Source organism: Episyrphus balteatus, chromosome 1 (assembly GCF_945859705.1).
Source record: "Episyrphus balteatus chromosome 1, idEpiBalt1.1, whole genome shotgun sequence".
NCBI classification, from domain to species: domain Eukaryota; kingdom Metazoa; phylum Arthropoda; class Insecta; order Diptera; family Syrphidae; genus Episyrphus; species Episyrphus balteatus.
Window position 1 is genome coordinate 149970930 of NC_079134.1, and position 20407 is coordinate 149991336.

The 20407-nt window shown below is 32.9% G+C and overlaps 1 protein-coding gene across 1 annotated transcript; it reads right to left on the reverse strand.

Annotated features, from left to right (window-relative positions):
* Positions 1 to 4058: 4058 nt before the first annotated feature.
* LOC129905295 (uncharacterized) lies at positions 4059 to 20269 on the reverse strand. Its single transcript, XM_055980736.1, has 25 exons — positions 20142 to 20269; positions 16955 to 17161; positions 16817 to 16902; positions 16494 to 16755; positions 16337 to 16431; positions 16167 to 16276; positions 16026 to 16102; positions 15826 to 15958; positions 15613 to 15755; positions 15357 to 15546; positions 15143 to 15255; positions 14804 to 15076; positions 13618 to 14691; positions 10350 to 10860; positions 10104 to 10267; positions 9941 to 10034; positions 9749 to 9833; positions 9491 to 9630; positions 5880 to 6116; positions 5525 to 5817; positions 5392 to 5468; positions 5158 to 5327; positions 4892 to 5098; positions 4705 to 4833; positions 4059 to 4212 (listed from the first exon to the last, which is right to left on the reverse strand). Exons 2-25 carry the CDS (start codon positions 17025 to 17027, stop codon positions 4167 to 4169), a joined length of 4782 nt encoding a protein of 1593 aa, XP_055836711.1. The 5' UTR covers positions 17028 to 17161; positions 20142 to 20269; the 3' UTR covers positions 4059 to 4166.
* Between the last annotated feature and the right edge of the window lie 138 nt (positions 20270 to 20407).

The window sequence follows — 20407 nt, forward strand, 5'->3', positions numbered from 1 at the left end:
TTGAAGTATCTTAGAAAACCATATACTAACACGCGACTTAAAGTAGTATTTTTGGAAGCGCAGATTGTCATATTGAGACTTAAAAAAAATCATTTTAAGTTAATCAATTTCAATAAAACATTGTTTGACTAGACACCAGACGACTAGACATTTTAAACGTCTGATATAATTTTTCTTTAATTTATGAATTTGAATATAAAAAACTATTTGTTAACAGCTGTTCAAACATTCAAATACAATATGTCCGTTATTTAAAAAAAAATTCTTTAATGTATTATAGAATTGTTGATTAGTTAAGAAGCAATTCTAATTGAAAAATTGCTTAGTATAAACCCATGCTAAATCGCTCATTATATGGATGACAGATTTTGTGGAATCTATTTTCATATTCTCTGTCTCCATACTATTAAACATGATTTTCCTCTTATACATTTTTTGTGAGATAGTGTAGAAGCACTTCAAAATGTTGCTCAAAGGGCATCTTCACCATTGATCTTTATAAAAGACTGGATAGTGGATCCATATAAAAATGTTGACTCCAATTGAGTAAACTATTATAATTAGTTCATCTCTTTCTTTCTTTTGAAGAAAGTGACGTAGAATATCTCTTTTTGTTTTTCTGACGTCATACATATGTGCTAGAACCATAGAATTTACATACGTAGAAGATAAACAGCCTTAGATATTAGCAGGAAGATAGGAGCTGTCAAATAACAATCAAGGTCATAGATAAAATATACAAGGATGACTGCACTGATCTCTAAAATACACTTGATGGATTTTCTACAAATTATAACAGTTTTGCTGCTCAAATGATTGAAGATGACATTTTTATTTGAATCTATTATATCCACTGTCTTATAGAGATCAGTGGGTGATTGTCTTTAATCTATTAGGCGGTGTTCACATTTCATTTATATCACCTTTTATGTTAATATGTGTCATATTCAGGTTCAGGTTCGGTTCTAGAAGGTGAGTAGCTGAGACAGTCGCCCGTATTTTTACGATACTCTATATGAAGAAAGGATGCAACCTAATAGTTGTTAAACTTATGCTATGTTTCACAAAGGCAACGCCATTTTTGACCCTACTTCTTTTGAAAAACTATATATTTTTTTTGGCGCTCCTATTTGAAAGACGATTTGTTGTTCGATTTATTTTGGCTTTCACAAAAGCACCCCTTTTTAAAATACATATCAAAACTTAGGTACTAAAACGCGTGGACTCTAATGTCACCAATAACATAATTTTCACTTTGCCATAGTTCCGTCAATGTCATAACTCAGACATCATACTCGTCAACGAATTGACAGCATTGACATCATGTCGGGTGGCCACGACATGAAAGACTTGGAAAAGATTTTGACGTTATTTTAACGTCAGAGAATCAACGCGTTGACCGAAGACCGATGCAATCCTAGTTTTACCACAGTTTTTGACTTATTAATAGGTGTCCTTTTTATTACGACCGGACTAAAATGGACAAAAAAACGCCTTTGGGCTTAGCCGGAAATTTTGGCAGCACTGTAAATTGAATGCTTCCAAATCAGCAGACACAAAAAAAAATTTAGAGTTGTCATATTATTCGCTTTCGGCTTTTTTTTTGTATTTTTTTTCTGTGTTTTACAAAAAGATACAAAAATATAGGTTAGCAAAACTAGTTTAATACATTTTGTCATTCCAAACGTCAGTTTTCACGTTTGTAAACAAATTCTAAACAATTTATGAAAAAAAATAGACAGATTTAAAACTGTTCCGAAAGTTAAGCCCAGAGAGATCTCCGGGTTAAAAAACTAAGCCCGAGGGGCTAAGGTGTTGTTGCATTTAACATGTAAATTGCTGCGTTTTTTTGTCCATTTCCGTAATAAAAAATACACCGAATGCGGAAAATGTAGGGAAATTAATTTTTTCTTCTTTATTTTTTGTCGGTATGTATCTCATTACGGTGTGTGTTAGAAATTCTTCTAAATTCATTCTAAGTTTTGCAGTGTCTTCTTTTCTTGTTTTGTTTTAAGTTGAATTCCAACGTTGACCACCCGTCGAGCACACGAAAATCTGCCAGTGCACATTTAAATGTTCAACCAAAAATACCTATATACCTATTTTCGAATCATATTTCATGTTCCGATTCTTTTCGTTTTAACTTTTTTTTTTGTCATGCAAAAACAAAAAAAAAAAACATATATACCTACAAACAGTTTTGTAAGCGTTTGTTTGTAATCCGATCTTTTTCCCATGACATTGTGCTTTGAAATTTTGTACAAGAAATTATTACATTTACTTTTGCCTTCATTTATGAATCATTTTTAAACCAAAAAAAAAAAAACATAAAAACGAAATATATGAAACCCTCACACCTATCAAATTACGTTCAATTGCATAAGGTTTATAGTGCATTGAATGTTATTTTAAAAATGACAACAAATAATTTTTTATAAATGATATCATTATTATTCAATACTTATGATGTTTTGCATTTTTGCATAGCAAAGTTTAGAATTCCTTCTTCAGAATTAATTTTAATTTGTCAAAAATTGTAACTCATCATCTTTATGGAATGTATTGGAAAGTGTGTTAATCTCTAATACGTGTTAATACAAAAGTTGTGTTAATTGTGTTGTTAAGTAAACTTAAATTTGTGATAAGCAGAAATTTAGTTTCTATAGAAAAACAATGATCTTATGGTGAAATACATCAAATATCTACATATAACATATTTCAGCAATAAATTAAGGCCTATGCAATTTGTATCAGAAGGAAAATTTACTTTTCAACAGAAATGTCAAAACGACATTATTCTGGCATTAATCTACTAAAGTTGTTTACCTTAATGGATAGAGTTGTTTTTACCTATTATGATCTTGTACTTTTTATTCTAGAACTATACTCGTGCTCTGCTGTCTATAATAGCCCCATTCCATTAGAGGTGGTAGTTTACTCATGAGTAGAACTACAATTAACACATGATCTTATACTTGAGGAGATAGCTATGTATATTGTATAGTTGTTGTACTAGATTTATACTCACGAGTAAACTACCACCTCTAATGGAACAGGGCTAATATTATCTAGAAGTTTTCTGTTACATCCAAAAGAACTGGGCTATAGAGCCTCTGGGTCAGATTAACATAGGAGATGGTAAACTACTCACCGGTAGAAATCTAGTACTACAACTATGCACTCCTATCTGCTCGAGCAGAAGGACTAGATCTACTAATCATCTACTACCACCTTCAAAGCAACGTGAATTTCAATGTTCCGAAAACACGCAATCGTAGTAGATCAAAAACAATAATCTAGTACTTATACTTACTAGAATTTCCTTGATTTGGTCTATATGATAATCACCGATCTGACATTGGGTACGGTTTCTGCATAATTTGTTTCCGTATGTATTAGGTACCATTTTAGTACAGCTCTTTACATTTTTCAATCTTTTATAACTTTTGAGAGATAATATTATAAATCCAAAATAAAATACAAAAAAATAATTGACGCCATTTATATTGTATATTTTTATTCCATAGAATTTTAGCTCTTTTACATTTAAGTCTTAAAATTATGTTTAAATGCAATGTAAACGAAATTAACATTATTTAAATTCAATAATTCAATTCCGTAATAATGGTTTCTTATACCTATATTCTATTACAATAGTTGATGGTTTTGTTTTATTTTGTAAAGCTGATCGATATGTTTTGATTTTTACCGAAATGTTCTTCTTACATAAATGTTGTTTTTCATTAAGCTATTGAAAAAACAAAGTATTTTTCTTTAATTTTTGTTCCTGCAGTAATTTTGAATTTAATAATTTTGTGCATAAATATAATGTATAATTCTTAGTTCTAATCAATTGACAACATTAATTTATTGTTTTTTTTTTATAAAATATTGATTGATCAACTGTTTGAATAAATCAATCACAGGTGCAAACTGTATGAGCTTCTACGTAGAAAAAAGTTATATATTTTCTTGTTGACTTAACTAGTTTTATGCGGTAAGAATAGACATATAAAAAATTATGAATAAAAACTAAAAACATTGTTTATGTTTGTTTATGAAATATTTTGGTTTTAGTATATCATCGCGTTGGTTTCTAGGCTTGATGATAAAAAGACATCTTTTTTTTTGGTTTTTGGGTTATTTACAGAATTTCAATTCTGAGTTCAGACATTATGATTATCACCTTCTTCGGAAAGACTTCGCAGGGATCTGAAAATATAATACGAAGAAGTAAACAATACGTTAATAAGAACAACATTAATAAATGATCATAAATACTTTAGGTATATTACAAACTAAAATTTCAATTCTTAAATCAACGAAAATTGACTAAACTAATTGAATCTACTACATTATTAAATCTTACATACTGTCAATTGCACCCTTCCCTTAGAGGCGGTGACTACTCATGGGTAGAAATTTAGTACTATCAACTACATGATCCGAAAATCATGTAATGGTAGTACTAGATCTATCCAATCATGAGTGGTCTGCCACACCACCTCCGACGTTTGACTGCATTCGAAAGCATATATATAGACAAACTTATTTGGAAGAAGAAAAAAAAAATATTACGTATACACCGTGATGTCCTTTTTTAACCCACCCCATTTACACTGGTAGATAAATCTTAAACTGATCATGACGAGTTGATCTAGTACATTTACAACTTGTTCCGATTTGAAATTATATAAAACTTACCTTGATCTTTCGAAAAGTGATGGATCTGTATAAATTGGCTCGCTTGGATCATCAAATTGATTGCTGTTACTCGAAGTATTATTTCGTATTGGATTCATTACCGGGATTTGACACATTCTTGCCAAATTTCTGCAAACAAATTTTATAAAAAATATATTTCAAAGAAAATTCATTGTCAAATTCTTACCCTGTGGCAAAAGTTTTTTGCAAACCACCACCAAACATTGACAAATTCGGTCTAAATTGACTTGATCTTCCTGTTCCTGAAGAACCATTGTTTATTTGACCAATTTCACTAAATCTTTCGTGAGTTCGTAGAGAAGATGGAGTAAATGATGTTACTGGTGAATTACGATCTGCTATACGATTTTTGGACATTGTTTTCCAATAACGTCTGAAAATTTGATTTATTAGTCAAAATTGATTTCAACATAGGTAAACTAGTACGTTTACCTGTATGCCAATCCAGAAACGAGACTTATACTCATAAGTAAAATCATAAGCAAAATGACAGCTGTCAGAAGACCATGATATTCCGATGGTGACAAACAGACTGTCTCAACTGGTGCTACCAACTTTCTGGGATATGAATCTTTTTCGATTTCTTCTCGAGTTTCAAAAACCTAGAAAGGAAGAAAGATTTAAGTATAACAGTTTATAAATAAATGAATTCAAATTTAAACTCACCTCGATCATCTCTCGAACTTGTTCTGGTTCCTCAACTTCAATTGTCTCACTTTTTGCATCATCGACTTCTGTTATTGCTGAAATTTTAATTTTCAAAAATTAACCTTAACAATCAAAAACCTAATCGACTTACTTTTATTAAATTCACCACTATTCAACTCAGTTGAATTTTTTTCCCCACTATCTTCAATCAATTCCACCTCAGTGACATTAAGAGATCTCCTACGACGTCCAAATGATGGTTCCTGACGACCAGAAGGTCCCGGGCAATAAGCCGGCTGACAACCTTCACGACAAGATCGTACAGTTGCTTCGAATACCAAGAAATTAGATTCAGGAATCTTGAAGGCATTAAACCTTGCTTCCAAAGTGTCACCATCTCGAAGTTTATCAAGTTCAGGGAAAACATAAGGATCCACAGGACATCTTAATTTGAAAAACATATTCAAATTATTCGTTTTTCTTGTTATATATTAAACAATTTTTACCCAAATCGATCAATAAGTTGAATACTCCTTCCAGAATATGGATCTCTAGCAACGACATTTGTTGCAAAGATATCTGTCACATGATTATAGCCGTCTTGAGCCTCTAAACGGAATGTTAATGGATCACCAACGGCTATTGTTGTTGTTGGTCTTCCTTGATAGAGAATCATCAATCGAACTTTTGAGCTTAAAGTATTTTCGGCTGGAAGGTATTCAATTGGTATGGGACTTCCAGATCTGTCAGGATTAGGGAGACTTTTAAAAACAAAGGTATTGACAAATTGGGGAGGTTCTTTTAAAAATGATTTTTATATTTTTTTTTGTTTTCGTTCGAATGCCAATTGGAAAAAAATCGTTTTTCAAGAATCTCACCACTTTTTTATAAAAGGGTTATTATGTGATTAGTGATATAATTCTACTCAAATAGTTAAAACTCAATAATAATAGCCGCTTTCCTTTGGAGGTGGTAGACTACTCATGAGTAAACGATAAGTGGTTCTAGTACTAAAATTAACAGATGATCAAGTAAAAAGGGTGTGTAGTTAATTAGTAGGTACTAGATTTCTACTCATCAGTGCCGTCTCCAAAGGAAAGCAGCTAATAATTAAGATCTAAAAAGCTGTGCAATGTCATTTTTAACGAATAAATAATCTACTACTATTAATCCTATTTTCCCTTGATATTGTCAAAAGATGTGAACAATAATTTTTCTCTTAAATCTGAGACACGTAAAAACGAGCAAGAGGACAAGTTGTTTTCGGCCAGTCTACAATAAAAGCCAGGCTTCCCACTTGCAAGTGACTATGTGAAGTTGGCACCCCCAAATGCAAATTTTTTTTTAAAACCTATATGGTTCGATTGCCCAAGGTTAGCCCAGGATAGCCCAAGATTTTTTTTCGCTAGCCCACCCTTAGTTTTAAAATTATAACGGAATTATTTTTTTTCACCTCAAAAATCACAAAAAAAAACTTTTTTTCATTCTGTGAAAAAATTGTTGGTTTTGCACTGTGGTTCGATTGCCCAACGTTAGCCCAGGATAGCCCAACTTTTTTTTTCTTGATTGCACTATTTTTTCAAAAGATACAACAAAAAACTTTTTTTCATATCAGAAACCGAAAAAATTAAAATTTTTTTTTCCTGTGAAAAAATCCTTAGTTTAAAACCGTGGTTTGTTTGCCCAAGGTTAGCCCAGGATAGCCCAACTTTTATTTTTGCTATCGTAAGCTTAGTTTAAAAATTATAGAAGAATTAGTTTTTATTCACCACACCAAAAAAAAAGTACGTATACACCTCAGTGACCCTTTTTTAATTTATAATTAAGAACAATTAAATTCACTGGTGTTTGCATTGCGCACCAAATGTTTTTAATTTGAATTAACATTTTTACTTGATTGAATGTAGTCCATATAACATTCCTGTTAAGAAGCTTAAGTTGACATTTAACATTAAAAGCCACAACAAACGAATAATTTTTCAAGTCTCAAAATCAATTTTTTGTTTTGTTTGCCATATAAGTACTTAGAAAAGCTACATGCTTAGTAAAATATATCCAAACGTATTTCAAAAGTAACAACAAATATGAAATGGTGTAAAGTGATTGCTTTTTCAGAACACGAAAAAACACTTTTTTCAAAGTACCAACTTCTTAAAAATCAAACATTTTTTTTTTCAGTGTACAATGTATCCTTTTTTCATTTTTCCTCAATTAGCCATTCTAATTCCAACTAATTACATCACTTTTTTTCGTTAGCCCACCCTCAGTTTTAAAGTTATAACAAAAAACTTTTTTCAAAGTACCAACTTCTTAAAAATCAAACATTTTTTTTTCAGTGTAAAATTTATCCTTTTTTCATTTTTCCTCAATTAACCATTCTAATTCCAACTAATTACATCACTTTTTTTCGTTATAACTTATAAACTGAGGGTGGGCTAACGAAAAAAAGTGATGTAATTAGTTGGAATTAGAATGGTTAATTGAGGAAAAATGAAAAAAGGATAAACAAAAACCGACCAGCAAAAAGTGAGCATCGTTGTATAAAATAGTTTTCAAAAAAACAAAATCTGTAACGTTTAGTTTCAAGTTCTAACTGAAAGTATGCAACAAAACTTTGACTATGATACAGTAACGAAAGCTACTTAAAATGTTTTATACTTGTGGGCATTTCATAAACGTTAAAAAACTACTTCCGTTTGGTTATTCGAATTAAGAAATTTTTCTACAGGCAGTTACAGACAGTTTACAGGCAACCAAATGGTTTAAGATCTTTATGTTTGCAGGTGCAAAAGTAGTTCTCGAATTAAATTTGAACACATAATGCAACCAACAAGTCTCAAAATACCGTTAAGTACTTTAGGTTTCTCAATAGAGAACAAAATCGGTGAATACGCTCAGAAGTAGTTTGAAATACTTTGCAATGCCCCTTTTAACGCATTTAGTGTACAAAATCAATCCTAAGTGGGTTCAAGGTCTTGTTTATTTTGCCTACCTTTTGCTCCGACGTTTCGACTGTGAACTTCTTATTTAATAGAATAATTGACATAAGCAACAAGGATAAAGAACAGGTTTTTTGAAGTAAAACTTCTTTTATAGCGTTGCTCACGAGTTAAAATTAACATTTAAAGCTCTAATATGTTATTTTTTTTTGCTTTCATTTGACATGTAGACATTGGGTCTGTTTCTTCTTTTTTGTTTCCAAGCATTAGCCTCGTTCATTTTCAGGAATAAATGATCTAGTACATTTACTACTTGATCTCCTCATGCTTTTCTGCGCAAGTAGATGGAAACTTCATTGCTATTTTTAAAGATTTCGAAGGTTTTCAACAAAAGCCACGCTATTTGACAACGAGTTGTGCAAACTTGGTTCATCGTTGTTTTTTTTTAACACGCCGAAACCAATAATCTAGTTCTACCAACTATATATTCCTCTCTACTGCAGTAGTAGATTATATTACTAGACCTACTAATAATCTTCTACTACTCATAATTCATGAGACGCACAAAACAGATTATTTTGTCAAAAAGTGCTCAAATCAATTTCTTAAAGCTGATATAGAATGAATGCATTCAGAGATGCAAATATTATTTATAAAAAAAAACATCAAAATGTGAATTTCACAAAATATGCAAATATATCCTTCCTTCTAAAATTAACTAACATAGAGTGTCCCATTATATTATATTTGGAAACTTGAATTAAAAAAAAAAAAAAAAAAAAACAGCTTCCGTCTAAGAGCCTCATATCGAATTTTAAAGCAGTTCCTCGGGCAAATGGAAAAGTAATTAATGACACTTTCACACATTAAAACCAGCCAAAACCACATTTTCTTCAACGCCTCTCTATTTTTTTAATCAAACTATACTCAATTTGTAATGCCAGACAACTCCTGTAAGTTCTTTAGAATAATTTTAGCCTCCTCACATGATCATGATAAATTAGTGTCATCAACGGTTAATCAGATGTTCTACTTTATCAACATCACACATCATGCGCAATTAACTTATTTCAGCCATAATCTACTACAATCTACTTTGTCATTAGATACCATCTATCATTTCTCCATGTGTGTAAACCCATCTACCGCCACCACACAAGATAAATTCAAAATCATACCCAGCTCCAATGTATCCAGATGTGACAACAGCCTCGCCAGGACCTCGGAACACACAGGTCAAATTGTAACGTTTATCTCTGCTAGTCTGAACATTGTCCGAGAATTGCACTACCACGATATTCGTGAGTGTGTCTCCATACTGCAAACCCAGCATCGAATATAACATAAAAGTAAAAAAAAATTAGCGCAACATTACGATACGATTAGTTTCGGACGCAAAACGATCGTCAGAACCAACGGATTGGCATCTCTCTTACCCGCTGTGTTCCGCAATCGGGATAACCTTGTGGACCACTGATACGCAGCACGTTTACTGTGCCACCATTGCCGCGGAAGAAGCATCTACAATGGAACAGAAAAAAAAAAAAAATACATAATGATAAATTGAGTATACTAAATTCATATATAAAATCTATGTTGAGTAATGGGATTCGTTGGCGATGACAAACCTGTCGTAGAATCCGTAGGTGTAGATGCGGCCAATGAAACCCTCTGGCGTACGTATGGTGAATTCCATTCCCTCTTCGTTGCACGTCTGTGAAACTATAAATGAAACACAAATGCAAATAATGGATCATGGTATAATCCTCTCTCTCAAAACCCATCAATTACCATCCAAGCATTCGCCATCGCTGCGACCCGCACTGCGCTCGTAAAAGTCATAATTTGCCGGATCGAATGTGTTCGGATCATGAACGTCCAATTCGCGGGAATCGCGATCGCTGAGCTCACAGTTTGGTAAATCTCGTTCGTCGTAGGTGGATGCTGCGGTATCTCTGTTGTGTTTTAGATGCGCCATGCAAGAGCAGAACATGTGACCATATAGAAACTACATTTCAGAATTTCAATATACGTTACCTGTAGTTGAAACTTCTACAGATGAAGTCGCGAGATTCAATGCATTCACGTTCGCATTGGATTAGCGAAGGCACGATCAAGGCTCGCCGAACAAAGTGTCGTCGCATCTTGTGCCGAGCTGCCACTTGTTTGAAATTATCGTTCTCGTCACATCTCGTACTTGGTGGTCTAGCTGATCCACCGCCGCCGCCAGAAGGACCGCTTGCATATGGTGGTGGCCCACCAGCGCCACCACCGCTTGGTCCTCCAAGAGCTTCTGGTGGAAGTTGATTGATCGAACTGCCACCGTATGGCGGACGACTGTAGGGGCTCTCATATGGTGGATATGCACCACCAGCGCCAGTGCCTACACCTCCAGCTCCACCACCACCGCCGACAGGACTGCCAGGTCTTCTATAGCCTCCATCAAATTCACGATCGTATGGTGAAATGTATGGGGGTGGTGGGCGATCGCTATAACGGTCATCATATTCTAGGTCATAGTAGGATGGGGGCGGAATACGATCATAGCCTGAATGAGAGATGAAGAATATGGTGAGACATGAAAAAAGATCGTAGTTTCTTAACAGTTGTTGTTAAATAAGATTGATCATTATTCATCATTTATCATACAAGAAATTATATGTTAGAGAAAGGAGCTCTAATCAGTTTGACAAATTATGCCTTAATTTAGATACATAATGACATTAACGACACCTTCTAAGAGCTAATCTACTTTTGACGATTTCACCAGAGCTGATTTTTACTTGTTTTGTTCTACTACATTTTTCCTCTAATATTTTTCAAATGTCAAGGTCTAACTATAAATTCACTAACTATAAATTGGAGATCATCTGTCACTGGGGCTTGGGATTTCATTTGTATTGAAAATGATCCTTGTGTAAATTTAATTTAATTTATTTAGCACAGGGAAATAAAAATTCTAATGTCAAAATGTCAAATAGAAATTGACATATCAAACATGAACTGAATTTAAAGTTTCAAAAGTTTGCTCGTGTATAACGTGCCAAAAAAAGTCTAACTTAAAAAAACCTATTCATAATTCCAATTTGTTACAAATTTAAAAATAAAACTCGCAGCACGATATTCAATTGACAGAACGACACGACACCTTACTACAATGTTTGACATTAGGTTCTGTCAATTATAATTTGTGACTTATGACTGTGACACATGTAAAGTTTTGTTTTCAATTATGTGTTGAACACGCCATAGTAATAAATTACTATATTTTGAATTCGTTCACCGGAAGTGATTGAAGTTGGAGTATTTGTATGAATTTCATTTTGTTTTCACTAATTTTTATATAATTTATATGTACAATTCTAAACCACACACATACGTTTGTATAAATCACAAAATATAAAAACGCAATTCATGAAAAATGCATTTACTATTCTGTTTTACTTGACAGCTCGGTTGAGAGATGCGAAAGATGTTTACTTGATAGAAATGAAGATCGTGACAGTGATTAACCTAATTAGAAGGTAGTTGTGCGATGTTTATAATTTTCCATTTACAAATACATTTAACTGTCATTCAGTTCAGGAAAAAAAGAAATGAATTCGTTCAGACTCTTTGAAATGACAACATACAAGGTAAATTATAGAGTTGCCATTTCAAGTTTGTACCAATTTAAAATTCAGATTGAAAAAAGTACAACAAAAGTAGGTTTGATGTATTTCAATAAAGCTGATTGTTTTGAATATAAAATACATAAACCAACACCAATGGCATACTATAACTCTTATAAATATTTGTAATTGTAATTGAAAATAAGAAATCAAAAGGTCCATCGCAAATAAGGAACTGTCCAAATAAGTTTGTAATTTGCAGGAGCTCGAAAAAGACATTATTTCAAGTAAAAAATAAAATAGAATATATTTCCATCCAACTGTCAAATTTGTGTGCCAATAAATGATATTCAATCATCCTATTCCGAAAAATTTGACATATACTTATAATTTTGCACCTAGCTAAATTGTATCTTGGCTTTGCACTTGAAAACAGTAAGAGTTGGTTCAGCACGAAAATTTTACAGCCTAGGATGAAAAAAAAATTTCGCTTTAATTTTGACATGTGTCAATAATTCGCTAGATATTGTGAAGGCACTTTTTATAAGAATGCCAATTTTTATGATTTCTTGCTTAAAGAATCATTGAAGTGATGCCGGCCGGAAAAAACATCCACTATGAATGAGATGTGGCGCTAAAGTCGTCTTACGGGATTGTGTATAATGTGTATTTGATAGCCAAAAAATCCTTGAAAAGGACTTTTTGGTTACTAAATTACCGACAAAATAGTAAACTAAATACTATTTATATTTTAACTATTTGTTTTATTATTAGGTTATTATTTGTTTATTTTTTGTTTTTAAAACATATTAAAAATAAACACAATTTACGAGGCTGAAGAAATATTTTTAAATTTTTGATTCTCAAAAGGAATTTGTTTTTCTGTTCATGTATTATAAAATGATAAATGATAATGATAAAAACAAAGAAGATGTTGGCAATTTTATTTTTTCAATTGTTTTGAACATAAATTTGGGTGTGTTTGTAACTAAACCAAAGTTATAATTCACAGTATTCGCACATTGTCCACATTCACTGTGGCGTATACGTACTTTTTTTTGTATTCATTTGTTGACTTCTTTTTCGCACCGACTGAACCGAGTAGTAGTTTAAAAACAGTATTCCTCTTAAAATTAAGAAACGCTTGAAAGAGAAAAATGTTTGTCTTTTCCATAGCTATCGGTCCATCTCCTTCAGTTCCAAATAAGAAGCTAGTTAAGAAAGTTTTTAGCGTAGTGCCAAAAAAGCATTTCTGTAACTTGTTTTTTTGTTGTATTTTTTTACTTTCTCTTGTTCTTGGAATTGTCTTGTAAGTCTCTCTTCCCTACGTTAACAATTGATATAGACGCCTGCCTGGCGACTGAACATATTCTAATCGGAACGACAGTTGCATTTCGAAAATTTTGTTTAAAAAAATTTCCCTTTGAACCCATTAAATTATAGACAAAAATTGCTTACCAACAATAGAAAAAGCAGTTAAAATGTTGTTCAAACTTAAATCCACAAATGAAAAAAATTACAAACCTTTTAAAAAATTTAATAAACATTGATAAAAATAACTTTCAAACATTCTTTCATCAATTTATAAACATATAAAAAAAAAAAAAAAAAAAAAAAAAAGAGTGTTAACAATGTTAAAAGAATTAGGTATTAATTATGTAAAGTGTGCCCTAAAACAATCCAGTGACACTCACCTGCTGATGGTCTTCTTCCTCCTGCTGCTCCACTTCCTCCCCCATAGCGATCTCCTCCATTTCCATATTTATAAATATCAATTGGAAAACGATCTGTGCCTATGGGAAAACGATTTGGTGATGTTGGATATTTCCCCGTTGTCGGCGGTGGTGGTAATGGAGGATATCTTTTACTTGATTCTGGCTCCGGTCTACGGGCATTCAAAATTATCTCATCTGGAGGATATCTTCCACTTTCTGGACCATAACGCGATGAATGCCCTCCTCTAGGAGCATCTGGAGGATAACGTGAATCAAACGAAGATGGTCTATAACGACGATCGGGGAATATACTTTCCGGTGAATCTCTTCCCGGATAACCAGGATCTCTTGGCGGATAACGACTAGATGGATATCTTGATGCATATCCATCATCTGGATAACGTGATCCTCCCGGATAAGGACGATGATATATTGGACCATCTCCTGGCGGATATGGTCTTGTGTGGGGAATATCTCTATCTGGCAAACTATTATCGGATATAACAGGATAACGATCAATTGGACGTGGTGGTGTATAACGATCACGATCTCTAGGTGGATAACGTCCATCATCTATAGGATAACGATCACGATCACCAAATGGTGCAGTCGGATAACGATCCCTATCTCGATCGGCAGGGTAGGGATAACGATCAGCATATTGATCACGACTCGGATAACGTTCAGGAAAACGATCACCACCTGGATAACGATCTTTACCCGGATAACGATCATCATCGATGGATGGATAACGTCCACGATCAGGTATAACATGGTCTCTATCTGAACCACCACCTGGATATCTATCACGATCATTATATGGATCTTCTCCCGGATAACGTTCTCCCATTGGTGATGGATATCGATCACCACCACCACTTGTGGGCGGATAACGATCAGGAAAACGATCACCAACACCACCACCAGTTCCCGGATAACGATCACCTGGCCCAGTTGTAGGATATCGATCCCCTGCACTTGGAGGATATCGATCTCCACCCGAAGGAGGATAACGATCACCACTTGGATAGCGATCCCCACCCGGATAACGATCTAAAATACGGTTAATGGTTAGAAAGTGCGCCAAGATATTGCAAATTAGAGAGATTTCATCTTGTGATTAGAAACATGTTAATACAAAGTGCTGTCAGATAGTATTACTTACCATAATCATTATCCGATGGATAACGATCATAAGGTTTTCCAATATCCCCAGCATGTGGATATTTTCCAGAGCCTCCACCACCAACACCACCTGTCCCACCGCCAGTACCAAATCGATCACCATCACCATTTTTATCCCTATCCGATGGTGGTCTCCAACTATTATGACCACTTCCACCATCTGTCGGCCGACCATGACCACCAAGACGATCATCATCCGATCCACCACTACCACTTCCACCTGTTCCAGTTCCACCACTCCCAACAACATTAACTATAATAATGATCAAAATATAAAGTTAAATGGAGGAGCACTGCCGATATAATTATATAGGCTTACGCATTAAATTTTCATAGTAATCATAGTCAGCATCGTAGATGATACGCATGCCATCCTTTTGATTATAGCGACTTAATCGACACGTCCTAAAGCGATCACTATATACTGCTGATCTTTTTGTTTGATGGGAGAGACAAAGGAGAGAGAAAAGATTTTTAAGTGCTGATCGGATAAACGGTAGCAGATGGTCTCTCTATTGTTCTAAATCTTATACCTGCATTGAAAGCTTGTCTGTCTCAAACACTCATCAAGGCACTCGCTCAACGATCGCCCAGTGATCTCCGAATGGAATTCCCCACCAAGACGTGAATTCCTATAACGTTGGAATGCAGTGTCCGGTCGTCGGCCGCTAGAGAATAGGTGTGAAGTCACTGAATTATCTGATGGATAATCAGTTGCTCTCTCTAAAAAAAAGCCAAGATCAATAAAATGGTGCGATCAGAGAGATCCATTTCACAAAGAAAACTCACGATTATCTAGACACACTAGATCATAGAAATGATGTGTTGGACTTGAACTGATGCTGATATCATCTTTCTGGGATATTGAATCCTCCTCAGAGAGTATACATTGCTTTGTTTGATCATCGAATTCAACCGATCGACAGAAATATCTTTAGGAAATACACACAAAAAAGAGGTTTTAAAAGAGTCTTTTAATGGAGGTTAAGGGGTATAATTTACTTTTCAGCTCGCAGGCACATTGTTTGACATTCCTCTAGAGTCATGTTATTGAATATATCCACTTCGAAGGGACCACCAAGACGTTTGTTTTCTTCTTTAACGAATACAGCTAAACCATCACAACGGCGTTCGGCTTTAAAAAAGGCACGTGAGCCGTGATTATATAGTTTAAAAGGTTTAACGGGCTTTCGATCACTTACCATTTAAGCATGTGTTCTCTAGGTAATCGGAATTTGGATCGTCCTCAAGAAGTTCAGGATGAGTTCGTCTTGTGAATCTGTAAAAATATTTTGAGAAATTAAAACCCATTAGCTTGAGTTAGTTAAAACAAATCGTTTAACCTGCTTAGGGTACAAGTTCGCATGGTTGAATCAAAGTTTGCCGATCGACAAACAAAGGAGAATTCATTTAAACATTTGTCTTCGCAATCGGATCGATTGGCAGCAGTTATCTGAAAGATTCAAAAAGGTTGTAGAGAGCTTGATAGTTGGGAAAGTAATTAGCGCAAAACCTCTTTAATGTCGGAAAGTGGAAGTTTTAATTTCTTCCTGGGGTGTCTTTCATAGACGTATCTTCGACTTGGGCATTCTCTTTCTGGTCTACTTGCTGTATTTAAATTTTTAACGGTTTTTGAAAAAAATCTTAGGGGACTTAGAGGAATTTCTTACATGTTAGACAAATTTCGTTGAAATGGACACTGTTGGGTACCAACATTAGGCTTCCAATACCTTCAGGTCCAGCTTGTTCACTCGTTAGATAACATATTGATTCTTCATATTCGGCATTACCACCGAATGAAGCTATTCGACTGCCAGGTTGAAAGTCGAAACTTGTACAAGTTCGTACAAGGTTATTTGTTCCGGTTCGATCTCGCAGGCAGAGGTCTTGACATTTTTCAAGAACTCGGAAGGGAGGGGCTGTGTCTCTGACCTTTAAAAAATTGATTTGGGAATTTTTGTTCTTTTTTTTTTTGACTTAATGAAGACTTTACCACATCATCATCATATCCTTGGAGCTGTTGATTTGGCAAACGTTCATATAGAACTCTTCCGAGACCGTTTTTACATGTTGTTTGGGCTAAAATAGTAGGTTTAAAAATGGACGTTTATATGGTAACATTTTAACTTACCCCATATGCTAGTTAAATTTATAACAATAAAAAATAAATATATAAGTCTAAAAAGTTTTCTATTTTTAAACATTTTTGTTTCTGTTGAAAAGGGTGTTCCTTTGTTGTATATGTTGAAAAACTGCAAAATGCAGTTAATGTTTGTTCTTAATTAATGTGGCAGCCTAATAAATACTTGGTTATTCGCATTTTGGATCCTTTAATGTTCTGCAAAATAATAAAAAATGAATGCACAAATATTAAAATTATTAAAATGTTGTATATGGATGGCATAATTTGTTATAATATTCGTGAAGAAAGAAAATCAAATATTGGGGGTGAAAAGTTATTTTTTATAGGTTAAGGAAAAATATTACCAAAAATCATCCTGCGAATTCGGTAGAAAATGCTGCATTCCACATAGAACCGAGAGTCAAAAAAGTGCAAAGAAGAAAAATGGGTGTTTTTTTTCGGGTTAATTGTAAGTATATTATGTAGGTACTTTTTCATATTTTTTTTTTAATAGATACAGCTCGTATACTTTATTTTGATAAAGTCTAAGCCAGGAAAAGATATCAAAATTTTACGAGCAATTAAGTCCCCACCTAAATGTAAAACGAAATCAGAACATTACGCAGGTAAAATGTTAAAATATTCTGTTGTCACTCTCTTATCAAATTTTTAGTCTTTTGTTATTATTGAACCCACTCGAATTTTCGATTCGAACACCGAAAATTGTATGGGGTCTTATGGTAATGAGTCCTTACAACTTTAATCAATATATACAAGGTGTGTCTTACAGACATCCATGCAAGTGAAAACAATGAGCTTCTGAGATTATTTTAAAACTTTTTTTCCAAAAACTTATTTATAAAAAATTAGTTTTTTTTTAAAAAACGGCTCTAACGATTTTGAAAATTTTTTTTTCTAAAAATGCATCTTAATATATCAATCAAAACTACATACCTACTCGTTTTGGAGGGCAATCTGATTTCAGATTTTATTTTATTTTTTTAAAAAACGAATTCAAACCTAAATTTATATATAAAAAGTCTTAAAAATTTAAGCAACTTGAATTCTAAGAGCAAGTTCGTGCGACCCAGTCGTGCATTTTATTTTTAAATAATAATAATGATTTCAGAGAAAAATAGGAGGAAAAACCTTTAGAAATGATTCTCTATGATACAAAATTTCGGGAATAATAGTTTTAAAGTTTGAATAAGTTTAAATCATTAGTAATTTTTTGTCGAATAAAATTAAAATTTTCAAAATTAGTTGAAGTATGGCAAAGTTAGAGCTATTTAACGAAGACAACACCGAAAAACTTAATTTTTTTCGATTCATTCTGTATGTATATTTTCTAAAATATGTATATTGATTACTACTTCTAATTCTATTAGATTTAGGACTAACAAAATTCGACAATTTTGAACAATGTAATAGCTGATTTCATGAATGAAGAGATTTGGTGCAACACACAAAATATCATCGATGAAAAAAAGTTAAAATGTGGCATAAGTGTTTTATTTTTTCAGGAGATAAACGTTCAAAAAAGTCCATAATATACATATCTACGTTAGCAAAATATATCGAACTTGTAGAATTTGATTCAAAAGTTAAATGTGAAAACTTTCTTGATTATTTTAAATTTATCTGAAAAACTCTCTTCCTTCAGAGCAATTGCGGCGGGTGCCAATCCGTGACAACTACTTGTCCCACCCATGACATTTATAACTTAGTTTTAAAAATATAAACTCAATCTTTTTCATATTAACCTCAAAGACGCATTTTTCTCACTCGTGGTGGGAGTAAAAAAAAATCGTATGGGAGGGGGGGGGGGGGTCTATTCCTCTCCGTTTAGCCGGGAGGGGCAATTTTCTAAAAAATTGACTTAATTTGGAAAAAAATTTATTAAAAATCAACGGTTATACCTACAACAACGTGTTATACTTATTTGTAAAGTTAAAATCCTCTTCTTTTATTTGGTTTTTAAAAAAAGCTGGTTTTTGAAACAGTTTCAACTGTTTAAAGTACCAATGACATAGATAGATGTTTCCAATTTATTCACAAGAACTTCACAAGAAAAAAGAAAAATAAGTTATAATGTTTATAAGGGAAAGGAATATTTGATTGCGTAAACTTAAAAGTACCTACTTACTTAAATGGAAAAGTTATAGCTTTATTAATAAAAAGGTTATTCCCAGTTTCAATTCAAGCGCATTAGTAAAATTGCAAATTTAAAATTCCGACTTCAAAATCTGTTTTACCTATATAAAATTTTGGTTTCTAAAAGTAAAATTTTAGAACAGATTTTTGTAAAAAGAATATTGAATCTGGATGAATTCTGACTAAAACCCTAAAGGATTTTACTTGAGTATTTTCATATTTAACTTTATACCAGCAGCAATAGGAAAAAAGTTGTACTGGTAAAAACTGGAGTACGGAATTAAACAAAACTATTGGAATAAATTTAGTCATTTTCTTCGCGAATTTGTATGAATGTGGTCCTGACATCATTAAATTGGATGTTTAAACTGTTTTTATTTTTTTTTTTTTTTAAATATTTGTCATATAAAATAAAGGACAAAATACTTTAACCATTAGAGCTTTTGACAAATGGCATCCAAACAGATAAAACGATAAATACGGCTTTTTTTATGCATTTGGTAAAACTACTCTCAAAAGTATCTTTTGAAAATCATATAAAAACTTAACTTGGGAAAACAAAAAAGAAATTGATGATGATTGATGACTAATATTGAAAAAAAAAATAACTAGAATTATACTTAATTATTCTTAATCATAACTTGTAACTTAAAAAAAAATTGTATTTCAAACATTCCGCACCACAAAGCAAAGAGGTCAATTCCATTTGCCAGAAATTCAGATCATGGTCTCATAGATTTTCACTACTACTAAACAATAATTAGCATTTTTTTTTTGCTATTGCCCTCCCCCTTTTTTTCGAATACCAAAACAAATTATCCAAAGTATTTTTAATGTTTTTATTTCTCTTTTACAGAATGCCAATGACATCTGAAATTTCAAATCCAATAGAAACGCCTCAAAACTCATTTAGGATTCTGTGTTGACAAAAAAAACGAAATATAAACAAAAAAATAAATACAAAAACCGGAACGTACTTCCGCAATAATATACTGAATCTGATAATGTCCGTCACGCGTAATAGACTTGTCGTCAAACACACCTTTTCTATCCGTGATCTGTGTTATAGGTCTCTCTGCAAAGGTTTGTAATCTTTTTTTTTACTAACTTGTAACAGTATTGAGGTCAAAAATCTCCTTCACTGATTTATTTGTGTATAGGCACTGGCGGAGGATTCAATGTGACTGGTTATTAGTTAAATAAAATTAAATGTAATTTTGCAATTACGTTTAGAACTAGAAATTATTCAATACTTAAACATTTAAAAGCACTCTGACACATGCGATCTGCAAAAAAGATAAATACATA